The sequence below is a fragment of the Salvelinus alpinus genome, chromosome 4 (genome assembly GCF_045679555.1).
Source record: "Salvelinus alpinus chromosome 4, SLU_Salpinus.1, whole genome shotgun sequence".
NCBI classification, from domain to species: domain Eukaryota; kingdom Metazoa; phylum Chordata; class Actinopteri; order Salmoniformes; family Salmonidae; genus Salvelinus; species Salvelinus alpinus.
In genome coordinates this window covers 12,988,805-13,004,645 of record NC_092089.1, presented here as the reverse complement: position 1 = coordinate 13,004,645, position 15,841 = coordinate 12,988,805, and the positions used below count along the sequence as shown (strand labels likewise).

The following is a 15,841-nucleotide window of genomic DNA, read 5'->3' as shown; positions in this document are numbered from 1 at the left end:
TGGTTACTGGTGTCCTGGTGTTGTCTGATAGTTACTGGTGTCCTGATGTTGTCTGATAATTACTGGTGTCCTGATGTTGTCTGATAGTTACTGGTGTCCTGATGTTGTCTGATAGTTACTGGTGTCCTGATGTTGTCTGGTAGTTACTGGTGTCCTGATGTTGTCTGGTAGTTACTGGTGTCCTGATGTTGTCTGATAGTTACTGGTGTCCTGATGTTGTCTGATAGTTACTGGTGTCCTGATGTTGTCTGATAGTTACTGGTGTCCTGATGTTGTCTGATAGTTACTGGTGTCCTGATGTTGTCTGGTGGTTACTGGTGTTCTAATGGATAGTTACTGGTTTTCTGACAGTGAGTTGTTGGGTTTAAACCAGAGGACCTGATCCAGGATAAGCTAGAGGAAGCTAGGGTAAACCACACCACAGTGACTGGCTGTGAGACAGGCTGGACTATATCCCAAACCTCCCTCCCTTCCATCCTTCCCTTTCATGTTACTGCCTAGAACACTCTGTTCCCCTAAACAGCAGGAGCAGCTGTTACTACACTACTGTCTGTCTGTCTGTCTGTCTGTCTGTCTGTCTGTCTGTCTGTCTGTCTGTCTGTCTGTCTGTCTGTCTGTCTTGTCTGTCTTGTCTGTCTTGTCTGTCTTGTCTGTCTGTCTGTCTGTCTGTCCCACACAGAGAGACAACCACCGAATCCCACTGAAGAAATATGACTTTCTGTCTCGTTTTATATCTCCTTCAATTATTTTATTTTCCTTTCTCGTTCCTATCTTTATCGCCTATATCCATCACTCTCTTATTTCAATCTGTCATTACCAAGCCTGGTGTTACTGGGTAAACACAGGTATCATTACCGTGCCTGGTGTTACTGGGTAAACACAGGTATCATTACCGAGCCTGGTGTTACTGGGTAAACACAGGTATCATTACCATGCCTGGTGTTACTGGGTAAACACAGGTATCATTACCGTGCCTGGTGTTACTGGGTAAACACAGGTATCATTACCGTGCCTGGTGTTACTGGGTAAACACAGGTATCATTACCGTGCCTGGTGTTACTGGGTAAACACAGGTATCATTACCGTGCCTGGTGTTACTGGGTAAACACAGGTATCATTACCGTGCCTGGTGTTACTGGGTAAACACAGGTATCATTACCGTGCCTGGTGTTACTGGGTAAACACAGGTATCATTACCAAGCCTGGTGTTACTGGGTAAACACAGGTATCATTACCATGCCTGGTGTTACTGGGTAAACACAGGTATCATTACCGTGCCTGGTGTTACTGGGTAAACACAGGTATCATTACCATGCCTGGTGTTACTGGGTAAACACAGGTATCATTACCATGCCTGGTGTTACTGGGTAAACACAGGTATCATTACCATGCCTGGTGTTACTGGGTAAACACAGGTATCATTACCGTGCCTGGTGCTACTGGGTAAACACAGGTATCATTACCGTGCCTGGTGCTACTGGGTAAACACAGGTATCATTACCGTGCCTGGTGCTACTGGGTAAACACAGGTATCATTACCATGCCTGGTGTTACTGGGTAAACACAGGTATCATTACCAAGCCTGGTGCTACTGGGTAAACACAGGTATCATTACCATGCCTGGTGTTACTGGGTAAACACAGGTATCATTACCAAGCCTGGTGCTACTGGGTAAACACAGGTATCATTACCGTGCCTGGTGTTACTGGGTAAACACAGGTATCATTACCATGCCTGGTGCTACTGGGTAAACACAGGTATCATTACCGTTACTTGGTAAACACAGGTATCATTACCATGCCTGGTGCTACTGGGTAAACGTAGGTATCATTACCATGCTGGTGTTACTGGGTAAACACAGGTATCATTACCATGCCTGGAGCTACTGGGTAAACGTAGGTATCATTACCATGACTGGTGTTACTGGGTAAACGTAGGTATCATTACCAAGCCTGGTGTTACTGGGTAAACACAGGTATCATTACCAAGCCTGGTGCTACTGGGTAAACACAGGTATCATTACCATGCCTGGTGTTACTGGGTAAACACAGGTATCATTACCGTGCCTGGTGTTACTGGGTAAACACAGGTATCATTACCATGCCTGGTGCTACTGGGTAAACGTAGGTATCATTACCATGCTGGTGTTACTGGGTAAACACAGGTATCATTACCATGCCTGGTGCTACTGGGTAAACATAGATATCATTACCGTGCCTGGTAAGACAGACAGACAGACAGACAGACAGACAGACAGACAGACTATGTCTGGCTGTCTTTCTGTCTCTGTCTGTCTGACTCTGGCTGTCTTTCTGTTTCAGTCTGGCTGACTGTCTGTCTTTCTGTCTGGTCTTCCTCTCCCCCAGGCCATCCCTACTCAGGCCCCTTGGGAGTCCTTTGTTGTCTGAGGCCTTGATGGATGATGGTTGTCAGGCAGTTTTCTGAGGGCTCTTAGTCCTCTCTCTGTCTGCTCTTCTCCAGGCCCAGCCCAACCCATTCATAGGTCCCTGGGTTTCCTCACTGGGCTGATTGAATGAGGCTGGTTAGAGAGGCTGTGTCTGAGTGGTCCCCACTAAAAGCCCTCTCCTCTCCCCACGCAGCTGCTAATGCAGGCCCACTGAGATCTGGAGGCTTGGAGTTACTCTCATTCAGACTACATTACCCATAATTCCATTGGGGCCTGTCCTCCCCTCTGAAGCACACAAACCCACCAACCCCATCTTCTCCCATTATTTAAATTTCACCTGTCCATTTACCTCTGGCCATCAGACATGAAGATAGAACACATGACCTGGACGGGGCCAGCTACAGTGTAGAGATAAGGGTTAAACTGGTACAACTATACATGCAAACGGCCAGCTACAGTGTAGAGATAAGGGTTAAACTGGTACAACTATACATGTAAACGGCCAGCTACAGTGTAGAGATAAGGGTTAAACTGGTACAACTACACATGTAAACGGCCAGCTACAGTGTAGAGATAAGGGTTAAAATGGTACAACTACACATGTAAACGGCCAGCTACAGTGTAGAGATAAGGGTTAAAATGGTACAACTATACATGTAAACGGCCAGCTACAGTGTAGAGATAAGGGTTAAACTGGTACAACTACACATGTAAACGGCCAGCTACAGTGTAGAGATAAGGGTTAAAATGGTACAACTACACATGTAAACGGCCAGCTACAGTGTAGAGATAAGGGTTAAACTGGTACAACTATACATGTAAACGGCCAGCTACAGTGTAGAGAAAAGGGTTAAACTGGTACAACTATACATGTAAACGGCCAGCTACAGTGTAGAGATAAGGGTTAAACTGGTACAACTATACATGTAAACGGCCAGCTACAGTGTAGAGAAAAGGGTTAAACTGGTACAACTATACATGTAAACGGCCAGCTACAGTGTAGAGATAAGGGTTAAACTGGTACAACTATACATGCAAACGGCCAGCTACAGTGTAGAGAAAAGGGTTAAACTGGTACAACTATACATGTAAACGGCCAGCTACAGTGTAGAGATAAGGGTTAAACTGGTACAACTATACATGCAAACGGCCAGCTACAGTGTAGAGAAAAGGGTTAAACTGGTACAACTATACATGTAAACGTGCAGAAAGGAAAGCATTCTGTGGGCTGTATTCCCTGAGGTTGGGTAAACAGAGAGAGACAGAGAGAGAGAGAGAGAGAGAGACAGAGAAACAGAGAGACAGAGAGACAGAGAGAGAGAGAGAGAGAGAGAGAGAGAGACAGAGCGAGAGACAGAGAGAGAGAGAGAGAGAGTCCTGTACTCTTTTTTCCCCCATAATATCCATCACTAACTCCAGCAATCACTAAACTGTTACGTCCGTTGTTGGAATGAGACCAAGGTGCAGCCTGGTAGGCGAACATCTTACTTTATTTTGATGACCACCAAAAACCACCAAAAGATAAACGAACGTAAAGTTCTGCAGGCTATACAGCATCTAACAAAATCAAGATCCCACAAACTAAGGTGGGAAAAAGTGCTGCCTAAGTATGATCCCCAATCAGAGACAACGATAGACAGCTGCCTCTGATTGGGAACCATATCCGGCCAACAAAGAAATATACAAACTAGAATGCCCACCCAAATCACACCCTGACCTCACCAAATAGAGAAATAAAAAGGCTCTCTAAGGTCAGGGCGTGACATAAACAGCCATCACTAACTCCAGCCATCACTAACTCCAGCCATCACTAACGCCAGCCATCACTAACTCCAGCCATCACTAACTCCAGCCATTCTAAACAGCCATCACTAACTTCATCATCACTAACTCCAGCCATCACTAAACAGCCATCACTAAACAACCATTACTAAACAGCCATAACTAAAAGGCCATCACTAAACAGCCATCACTAAACAGCCATCTCTAACAGCCATCTCTAACAGCCATCTCTAAACAGCCATCTCTAAACAGCCATCACTAGCTACAGCCATCACTAACTACAGCCATCACTAACTACAGCCATCACTAACTACAGCCATCACTAACTACAGCCATCACTAACTACAGCCATCACTAACTACAGCCATCACTAACTACAGCCATCACTAAACAGCCACCACTAACACCAGCATTCACTAACTCCAGCCATCCTAAACAGCCATTATTAATTTAAGCCATCACTAACTTCAGCCATCACTAACTCCAGCCATCACTAACTCCAGCCATCACTAAACAGCCATCACTAAACAGCCATCTCCAAATAGCCATCTCTAAATAGCCATCACTAAACAGTCATCACCCAGTCAATCCACCACACTATAAAAGACGAGGCATCTGTTTTCAATCAGCCAGAGACCACTTCACACCAACATCTGGCAACACAACACAGAGCCGTTCTGGGTGACTGTCGGTCATGATGTTGTCAACAGCGAATGAAGGACTGAGACAAAGACAAAAGGATGTGATGGACAGGTAATGCTAATAATATCCCTACGGGCAGGTACTACTGATGGAAACCTAGAGAGGAACAGGAACGGGCAGGTACTACTGATGGAAACCTAGAGAGGAACAGGAACGGGCAGGTACTACTGATGGAAACCTAGAGAGGAACAGGAACGGGCAGGTACTACTGATGGAAACCTAGAGAGGAACAGGAACGGGCAGGTACTACTGATGGAAACCTAGAGAGGAACAGGAACGGGCAGGTACTACTGATGGAAACCTAGAGAGGAACAGGAACGGGCAGGTACTACTGATCGATACCTAGAGAGGAACAGGAACGGGCAGGTACTACTGATGGAAACCTAGAGCGGAACAGGAACGGGCAGGTACTACTGATGGATACCTAGAGAGGAACAGGAACGGGCAGGTACTACTGATGGATACCTAGAGAGGAACAGGAACGGGCAGGTACTACTGATGGATACCTAGAGAGGAACAGGAACGGGCAGGTACTACTGATGGATACCTAGAGAGGAACGGGCAGGTACTACTGATGGAAACCTAGAGAGGAACAGGAACGGGCAGGTACTACTGATGGAAACCTAGAGAGGAACAGGAACGGGCAGGTACTACTGATGGAAACCTAGAGAGGAACGGGCAGGTACTACTGATGGATACCTAGAGAGGAACAGGAACGGGCAGGTACTACTGATGGATACCTAGAGAGGAACGGGCAGGTACTACTGATGGATACCTAGAGAGGAACAGGAACGGGCAGGTACTACTGATGGAAACCTAGAGAGGAACAGGAACGGGCAGGTACTACTGATGGAAACCTAGAGAGGAACAGGAACGGGCAGGTACTACTGATGGAAACCTAGAGAGGAACAGGAACGGGCAGGTACTACTGATGGAAACCTAGAGAGGAACAGGAACGGGCAGGTACTACTGATGGAAACCTAGAGCGGAACAGGAACGGGCAGGTACTACTGATGGATACCTAGAGAGGAACAGGAACGGGCAGGTACTACTGATGGAAACCTAGAGAGGAACAGGAACGGGCAGGTACTACTGATGGAAACCTAGAGAGGAACAGGAACGGGCAGGTACTACTGATGGAAACCTAGAGCGGAACAGGAACGGGCAGGTACTACTGATGGATACCTAGAGAGGAACAGGAACGGGCAGGTACTACTGATGGAAACCTAGAGAGGAACAGGAACGGGCAGGTACTACTGATGGAAACCTAGAGAGGAACAGGAACGGGCAGGTACTACTGATGGAAACCTAGAGAGGAACAGGTCCAAGGGGTCGCAGACAGGCGACCCTGGTCAAGGTCAGGTCAGTAATTAGTGTGCTGGAGCCCGTACCCCCGTCCTCCTCTCCATTCTCTCCCCTCTCATCTCCTCCTCTCTCTCTCTCTCCTCCTCCCACTCCCCTCTCCTCCTCCTCCTCCTCCTCTCCCCCCACCTCCTCTCTCTCTCTCTCTCTCTCTCTCTCTCTCTCTCTCTCTCTCTCTCTCTCTCCCCTCTCCTCTCTCTCCTCCTCCTCTCTCTCCTCCTCCTCTCTCTCTCCTCTCCTCCCCTCTCTCTCCTCTCCCCTCTCTCTGTCCTCAGCGCTGTTGCTAATGACTCTGTGGGAGGCAGAGCAACACATGCTGTGGAGACACAGAGGTCACAGACACTAATAACCATCCACTCCATCCCTTCAAATCAACATAAGATAGTCGGAGTAGTTGAATCACTATGCTCACTGATAGCAAAGAGACAAGGGTGGAGGAGGGAACAGAGAGAGAGAGAGAGAGAGAGAGACTGCAGGACATGTTTAATGAGTAATACTAGTGTATAGGGATCTAATCTAAGAGGAGCCTTCCACCTGCACCTCTAATCACCATTACAGTCTATAGTCTCATAAGCTGGGAGGAAGAGAGAGGAGAGGAGAGGAGAGGAGAGGAGAGGAGAGGAGAGGAGAGGAGAGGAGAGGAGAGGAGAGGAGAGGAGGAGAGGAGAGGAGTGGAGGGAAGGGGAGAGGAGAGGAAAGGGGAGAAGAAAGGAGGAGACCATCATCACCATCATCCTCATCACAGTGAGTACCTGAACATCACCATCATCCTCATCACAGTGAGTACCTGAACATCACCATCATCCTCATCACAGTGAGTACCTGTACATCACCATCATCCTCATCACATTGAGTACCTGAACATCACCATCATCCTCATCACAGTGAGTACCTGTACATCACCATCATCATCACCCTCATCACAGTGAGTACCTGTACATCACCATCATCATCATCCTCATCACAGTGAGTACCTGAACATCAACACCATCCTCACCACAATGAGTATCTGAACATCGCCATCATCCTCATCACAGTGAGCACCTGTACCTCATCCTCATCACAGTGAGTACCTGTACATCACCCTCATCCTCACCACAGTGAGTACCTGAACATCATCACCATCCTCATCACAGTGAGTACCTGTACATCACCATCCTCATCACAGTGAGTACCTGAACATCCTCATCACAGTGAGTACCTGTACATCATCATCATCACATTGAGTACCTGAACATCATCATCATCCTCATCACAGTGAGTACCTGTACCTCATCCTCATCACAGTGAGTACCTGAACATCACCATCATCCTCATCACAGTGAGTACCTGAACATCATCACCATCCTCATCACAGTGAGTACCTGTACATCACCATCCTCATCACAGTGAGTACCTGAACATCCTCATCACAATGAGTACCTGTACATCATCATCCTCCTCATCACAGTGAGTACCTGAACATCATCATCATCCTCATCACAGTGAGTACCTGTACATCATCACCATCCTCATCACAGTGAGTACCTGAACATCATCATCATCCTCATCACAGTGAGTACCTGTACCTCATCCTCATCACAGTGAGTACCTGTACATCATCACCATCCTCATCACAGTGAGTACCTGTACCTCATCCTCATCACAGTGAGTACCTGTACCTCATACTCATCACAGTGAGTACCTGTACCTTGGCCATCTGTGCCTGGACTCCGCTGGCCTTTAGAGAGGCTACAGCTTCCTGGGCTGCTGTCGGGCTGTCAAAGTCCACAAAGCCATATCCTGCAGAGGGAGAGACACAGAGGGTCACATGCGCAACAGTCGAACTTTCAAATACAGTGTATTCGTGGATTATCGCACCATGTAAAGTGTCTAGACGGTATGTGTTCTAGAACATACTGGGTACATACTATACTGTATGTGTTCTAGAACATACTGGGTACATACTAGACTGTATGTGTTCTAGAACATACTGGGTACATACTAGACTGTATGTGTTCTAGAACATACTGGGAACATACTAGACTGTATGTGTTCTAGAACATACTGGGAACATACTAGACTGTATGTGTTCTAGAACATACTGGGTACATACTAGACTTTATGTGTTCTATAACATACTGGGTACATGCTGGGTACATACTAGACTGTATGTGTTCTAGAACATATTGGGTATATACTAGACTGTATGTGTTCTAGAACATACTGGGTACATACTAGACTGTATGTGTTCTAGAACATACTGGGTACATACTAGACTGTATGTGTTCTAGAACATACTGGGTACATACTAGACTGTATGTGTTCTAGAACATACTGGGTACATACTAGACTGTATGTGTTCTAGAACATACTGGGTACATACTAGACTGTATGTGTTCTAGAACATACTGGGTACATACTAGACTGTATGTGTTCTAGAACAAACTGGGTACATACTAGACTGTATGTGTTCTAGAACATACTGGGTACATACTAGACTGTATGTGTTCTAGAACATACTGGGTACATACTAGACTGTATGTGTTCTAGAACATACTGGGTACATACTAGACTGTATGTGTTCTAGAACATACTGGGAACATACTAGACTATATGTGTTCTAGAACATACTGGGAACATCCTAGACTGTATGTGTTCTAGAACATACTGGGAACATACTAGTGAGTGTATCTAGCAGGCAGTGAGCGTGTCTAGCAGGCAGTGAGCGTGTCTAGCAGGCAGTGAGCGTGTCTAGCAGGCAGTGAGCGTGTCTAGCAGGCAGTGAGCGTGTCTAGCAGGCAGTGAGCGTGTCTAGCAGGCAGTGAGCGTGTCTAGCAGGCAGTGAGCGTGTCCAGCAGGCAGTGAGCGTGTCTAGCAGGCAGTGAGCGTGTCTAGCAGGCAGTGAGCGTGTCTAGCAGGCAGTGAGCGTGTCTAGCAGGCAGTGAGCGTGTCTAGCAGGCAGTGAGCGTGTCTAGCAGGCAGTGAGCGTGTCTAGCAGGCAGTGAGCGTGTCTAGCAGACAGTGAGCGTGTCTAGCAGGCAGTGAGCGTGTCTAGCAGGCAGTGAGCGTGTCTAGCAGGCAGTGAGCGTGCCTAGCAGGCAGTGAGCGTGCCTAGCAGGCAGTGAGCGTGCCTAGCAGGCAGTGAGCGTGCCTAGCAGGCAGTGAGCGTGTCTAGCAGGCAGTGAGCGTGTCTAGCAGGCAGTGAGCGTGTCTAGCAGGCAGTGAGCGTGTCTAGCAGGCAGTGAGCGTGTCTAGCAGGCAGTGAGCGTGTCTAGCAGGCAGTGAGCATGTCTAGCAGGTAATGAGCGTGTCTAGCAGGCAGTGAGCGTGTCTAGCAGGCAGTGAGCGTGTCTAGCAGACAGTGAGCATGTCTAGCAGGCAGTGAGCGTGTCTAGCAGGCAGTGAGCGTGTCTAGCAGGCAGTGAGCGTGTCCAGCAGGCAGTGAGCGTGTCTAGCAGGCAGTGAGCGTGTCTAGCAGGCAGTGAGCGTGTCCAGCAGGCAGTGAGCGTGTCTAGCAGGCAGTGAGCGTGTCTAGCAGGCAGTGAGCGTGTCTAGCAGGCAGTGAGCGTGTCTAGCAGGCAGTGAGCGTGTCCAGCAGGCAGTGAGCGTGTCTAGCAGGCAGTGAGCGTGTCTAGCAGGCAGTGAGCGTGTCTAGCAGGCAGTGAGCGTGTCCAGCAGGCAGTGAGCGTGTCTAGCAGGCAGTGAGCGTGTCTAGCAGGCAGTGAGCGTGTCTAGCAGGCAGTGAGCGTGTCTAGCAGGCAGTGAGCGTGTCTAGCAGGCAGTGAGCGTGTCCAGCAGGCAGTGAGCGTGTCTAGCAGGCAGTGAGCGTGTCTAGCAGGCAGTGAGCGTGTCTAGCAGGCAGTGAGCGTGTCCAGCAGGCAGTGAGCGTGTCTAGCAGGCAGTGAGCGTGTCTAGCAGGCAGTGAGCGTGTCTAGCAGGCAGTGAGCGTGTCTAGCAGGCAGTGAGCGTGACTAGCAGGCAGTGAGCGTGTCTAGCAGGCAGTGAGCGTGTCTAGCAGGCAGTGAGCGTGTCTAGCAGGCAGTGAGCGTGTCTAGCAGGCAGTGAGCGTGTCTAGCAGGCAGTGAGCGTGTCTAGCGGGCAGTGAGCGTGTCTAGCGGGCAGTGAGCGTGTCTAGCAGGCAGTGAGCGTATCTAGCAGGCAGTGAGCGTGTCTACATTACAGTACATACTAGACTCTAGAGTGAGCAGCTGTTTTAGATTGTGTGTGCAGCTGTTTAAGAGCTTGTTGTATCTCAGAGGGTTGGTCCATATGTTCCCGACATCCTCCACATTGCAGAGACACACAGATGTTTCCGTAGATGTGTCACAGGTCCAGTGAGAACTAAGATCTCTCAGTACATCAGCCAACTCATTCCTCTCACTACCGTCGTCATACCGTTTGACTATCATCATCGTGCCATGTTGGAGGGACTGACTAAAGCACAGGGAGATCTGGGGTCTGGTTGGATCTGTAGTTTCACTGTAGTCTCCTGCAGATTGTTTTCACTATGAGGACTAGAGCACGTCCTCCTGGCTGTCTCTGACTCTAACGCTGCCTCTCTGTGTGAACTGTGTTTCACTGATCAGACTGTTTCCAGTGTGATATGAGAACTGAAGCAGTCAGGCTTCCTCTCTTTCCTCTCTGGCTGTCTCAGTCTCTAACTCTCAGTCTCTAACTCTCAGTCTCTATCTCTCCGTCTCTATCTCTCCGTCTCTATCTCTCCGTCTCTATCTCTCCGTCTCTCTCTCTCTCTCTCTCTCTCTCTCTCTCTCTCTCTCTCTCTCTCTCTCTCTCTCTCTCTCCCCGTCTCTCTCTCTGTCTCTCTCTCTGTCTCTCTCTCTCTGTCTCTCTCTGTCTTACTCTGTCTCTCTCTCTCTGTCTTACTCTGTCTCTCTCTCTCTCCCCGTCTCTCTCTCTCTCCCCGTCTCTCTCTCTCTCTCTGTGTCTCTCTCTCTCTCTGTCTGTCTCTCTCTCTCTCTCTCTCTGTCTTACTCTGTCTCTCTCTCTCTCCCCGTCTCTCTCTCTCTCTGTCTCTCTCTCTCTCCCCGTCTCTCTCTCTCTCTCTGTCTTACTCTGTCTCTCTCTCTCTCCCCGTCTCTCTCTCTCTCTCCCCGTCTCTCTCTCTGTCTCTGTCTCTCTCTCTCTCTGTCTGTCTCTCTCTCTCTCTCTCTCTCTCTCTCCCCGTCTCTCTCTCTCTCTCGGTCTCTGCTGAAGTGTGTCTGAATGTGGTCATTGGGGCAGGTGTATATTCCCTAGCTCTGTCTCAGCTCTATGAGGATGTAGTCTGGCCTGGAGTGTGTTCGTCAAGTCGTTGACCCCATTGGCCGGCCATCCAAGAGTTCTACAGGAAGTGTTCCGGGGACAAAAGTTGAAGAATGTTCAGATTGATGTCTATTTACAGCGTTCTGCCCAATTTTACTGGGGAACAGGGAAGGGGTGGGGCACGGAACTGAGGACAGACATAACGTGCTAGAACCGTGTGTGTGTGTGTGTGTGTGTGTGTGTGTGTGTGTGTGTGTGTGTGTGTGTGTGTGTGTGTGTGTGTGTGTGTGTGTGTGTGTGTGTGTGTGTGTGTGTGTGTGTGTGTGTGTGTGTGTGTGTGTGTGTCTCTGTGTGTGTGTGTGTGTGTGTGTGTGTGTGTGTCTCTGTGTGTGTGTCTTGTATAAGAGAGAGAGAGGAAATCCTAGCCATGGAATTCAGTCTTATGTCAAAGTGGGGAAAGAAATTCGAACATTTCTTAAAAAGTAATGTAAAATAAACCACTACTATTCCTTGATAAGTATTCAGCTGTGATTCTTATTGGGTCAGACTCTCAGAGCTTTGCATACCTGGATTGTCCATTATTATTTAAAACAAATTCTCAAGCAGATTTAATTCAAAACTGTACCTCAGCCAATTAGAAACATTCACTGTCTTCTTGGTAAGCAACTCCAGTGTAGATTTGACCTTGTGTCTTAGTTTCTTGTCCGGCTGAAAGGTGAATTCATCTCCCAGTGTCTGGTGGAAAGCAGACTGAACCAGGTTTTCCTCTAGGATTTTACCTGTGTTTTAGGTTATTGTCCTGCTGAAAGGTGAATTCATCTCCCAGTATCTGGTGTAAAGCAGACTGAACCAGGTTTTCCTCTAGGATTTTACCTGTGTTTTAGTTTCTTGTCCGGCTGAAAGGTGAATTCATCTCCCAGTGTCTGGTGGACAGCAGACTGAACCAGGTTTTCCTCTAGGATTTGACCTGTGCTTAGCTCTATTCCCTTTCTTTTTTATCCTGAAAAACTCCCCAGTCCTTAACGATTAACAGAAAACCCATAACATGATGCAGCCACCACTATGTTTGAAAATATGGAAAGTGGTACACAGTAATGTGTATATTAGATTAGATTTGCCCCAAACATAACACTTAGTATTCAGGACAAAAAGTGAATTGCGTTGCCCTATTTTCTGCAGTATTACTTTAGTGCCTTGTTGCAAACAGGATGCGTGTAATGGAATATTTGTATTCTGAACAGGCTTCTTTCTTTCCACTCTGTAAATTAGGTTCATATTGTAGAGTAAATACAATGTTGTTGATTCATCCTTAGTTTTTCTGATATCACAGCCATTTCACTAACTGTTTTAAAGTCACCACTGACCTCATGGTGAAATCCCTGAGTGGTTTCTTTCCTCTCCGGTAACTGAGTTAGGAAGGACGCCTGTATCTGTGTAGTGACTGGGTGTATTGATACACCATTCAAAGTGTAATTAATAACTTCATCATGCTCAAAGGGATATTCAATGTCAGTTTTTGTTGTTGTTATTGTACCCATCTACCAATAGGTGCCCATCTTTGCAAGACATTGGACGTTTTTTCAATACAACCAACCAATAAGGTACTTATTGACAAAAGACATTTCATCTTTTCATTTTTAATTAATTTGTAAACATTTCTAAAAACATTAAATTACAATTTGACATTAAGGGGTATTTTGTGAAGGCCAGTGACACAACATCTCTATTTCATTCATGCTGTTAGACAACAAAATGTGTAAAAAGTCCAGGGGTGTGAATCCTTCCTGAAGACTCTGTACCTTCTATAATGACAGTCAGTAATAAAACTCAGAGGTCAGTGAAGCCATTCCACCCTTACCCCTCCTCCTCCACCCTTACCCCTCCTCCTCCACCCTTACCCCTCCTCCTCCTCCACCCTTACCCCTCCTCCTCCACCCTTACCCCTCCTCCTCCACCCTTACCCCTCCTCCTCCACCCTTACCCCTCCTCCTCCTCCACCCTTACCCCTCCTCCCCCTCCACCCTTACCCCCCCTCCTCCTCCACCCTTACCCCTCCTCCTCCACCCTTACCCCTCCTCCTCCACCCTTACCCCTCCTCCTCCTCCACCCTTACCCCTCCTCCTCCACCCTTACCCCTCCTCCTCCACCCTTACCCCTCCTCCTCCACCCTTACCCCTCCTCCTCCACCCTTACCCCTCCTCCTCCTCCACCCTTACCCCTCCTCCCCCTCCACCCTTACCCCTCCTCCTCCTCCACCCTTACCCCTCTTCCTCCTCCACCCTTACCCCTCCTCCTCCTCCACCCTTACCCCTCCTCACCCCTCCTCCTCCACCCTTACCCCTCCTCCTCCTCCACCCTTACCCCTCCTCCTCCTCCACCCTTACCCCTCCTCACCCCTCCTCCTCCACCCTTACCCCTCCTCCTCCTCCACCCTTACCCCTCCTCCTCCTCCACCCTTACCCCTCCTCCTCCTCCACCCTTACCCCTCCTCACCCCTCCTCCTCCACCCTTACCCCTCCTCCCCCTCCTCCGTTACCCCTCCTCCCCCTCCATCCTTACCCCTCCTCCACCCTTACCCCTCCTCACCCCTCCTCCTCCACCCTTACCCCTCCTCCTCCCTTACCCCTCCTCCTCCACCCTTACCCCTCCTCCTCCTCCACCCTTACCCCTCCTCCTCTTCCACCCTTTGTGTGTGTGTGTGGAAGAAAACCATGGAACCACGTGTTTGATGTATTTGATACCATTCCACTGATTCCGCTCCAGTCATTACCACGAGCCTGTCCTCCCCACAATAAGGTGCCACCAACCTCCTGTGATACACACACAAGCATGTAGGAACAGTCAGGCCACCCTACATGTAGGAACAGTCAGACCACCGTACATGTAGGAACAGTCAGGCCACCCTACATGTAGGAACAGTCAGGCCCAGTCAGGCCACCCTACATGTAGGAACAGTCAGGCCCAGTCAGGCCACCCTACATGTAGGAACAGTCAGGCCCCCCTACATGTAGGAACAGTCAGGCCACCCTACATGTAGGAACAGTCAGACCACCCTACATGTAGGAACAGTCAGGCCACCCTACATGTAGGAACAGTCAGACCACCCTACATGTAGGAACAGTCAGACCACCCTACATGTAGGAACAGTCAGGCCACCCTACATGTAGGAACAGTCAGGCCACCCTACATGTAGGAACAGTCAGACCACCCTACATGTAGGAACAGTCAGACCACCCTACATGTAGGAACAGTCAGACCACCCTACATATAGGAACAGTCAGACCACCCTACATGTCTCTTGTACACATGGAGCCCTGTTCTAATAGGCCCCTGTGCTGTACAGAGCCTGGGTCTGTACTCCTCACACACAGACAGACACACGCAGGAGAGGCTCTCAGCAGAATGTGTAGGAAGAGGAATTGTTTGTTTCTTTCTCTCTGTGTGTGTTTCCTGAAAAGAGGGAAAGGCTGTCTGCTAATTCATCAGTTTCAAGGGTTCCCCTCCCTCCCTCCTGTCACACCATCCCTCTCCTCCCTCCCTCACTCCCTCCTGTCCCACCATTCCTCTCCTCCCTCCCTCACTCACACTTCTTCTCTCTCTCTCTCCCCCTCGCTCTCGTAATTACTCTCTACATTTCCTTCCTCCCTCTCTCCCACACACTATTTTTACTGTCCCTGTTAGGAGGGTCCGGGGGAAGAGCGCTTCTTGCCGATGCCAACTCTTCAGTCCCGCTAACACTCATCCTGTAGAATACTCCAACCATCTAGCTGACACTCATCCTGTCCTGTAGAATACTCCAACCATCTAGCTAACACTCATCCTGTAGAATACTCCAACCATCTAGACAACACTCATCCTGTAGAATACTCCAACCATCTAGCTGACACTCATCCTGTCCTGTAGAATACTCCAACCATCTAGCTGACACTCATCCTGTAGAATACTCCAACCATCTAGCTGACACTCATCCTGTAGAATAATCCAACCATCTAGCTGACACTCATCCTGTAGAATACTCCAACCATCTAGCTGACACTCATCCTGTAGAATACTCCAACCATCTAGCTGACACGCATCCTGTAGAATACTCCAACCATCTAGCTGACACTCATCCTGTAGAATACTCCAACCATCTAGCTGACACTCATCCTGTAGAATACTCCAACCATCTAGCTGACACTCATCCTGTAGAATACTCCAACCATCTAGCTGACACTCATCCTGTAGAATACTCCAACCATCTAGCTAACACTCATCCTGTAGGATACTCCAACCATCTAGCTGACACTCATCCTGTCCTGTAGAATACTCCAACCATCTAGCTGACACTCATCCTGTAGAATA

General features: G+C 48.5%; 1 protein-coding gene across 3 annotated transcripts in view; it reads right to left on the bottom strand.

Moving 5' to 3' along the window:
- LOC139572861 (RNA-binding motif, single-stranded-interacting protein 3-like) overlaps positions 1-15,841 on the bottom strand; it is a 336,861-nt gene that overhangs the window by 226,694 nt on the left and 94,326 nt on the right. For all 3 annotated transcript variants that reach the window (XM_071395677.1, XM_071395676.1, XM_071395678.1), the window contains exon 4: positions 7,944-8,035. In XM_071395677.1, the coding sequence (XP_071251778.1) occupies positions 7,944-8,035 (92 nt within the window). The remainder of the gene's footprint in view (positions 1-7,943; positions 8,036-15,841) is intronic.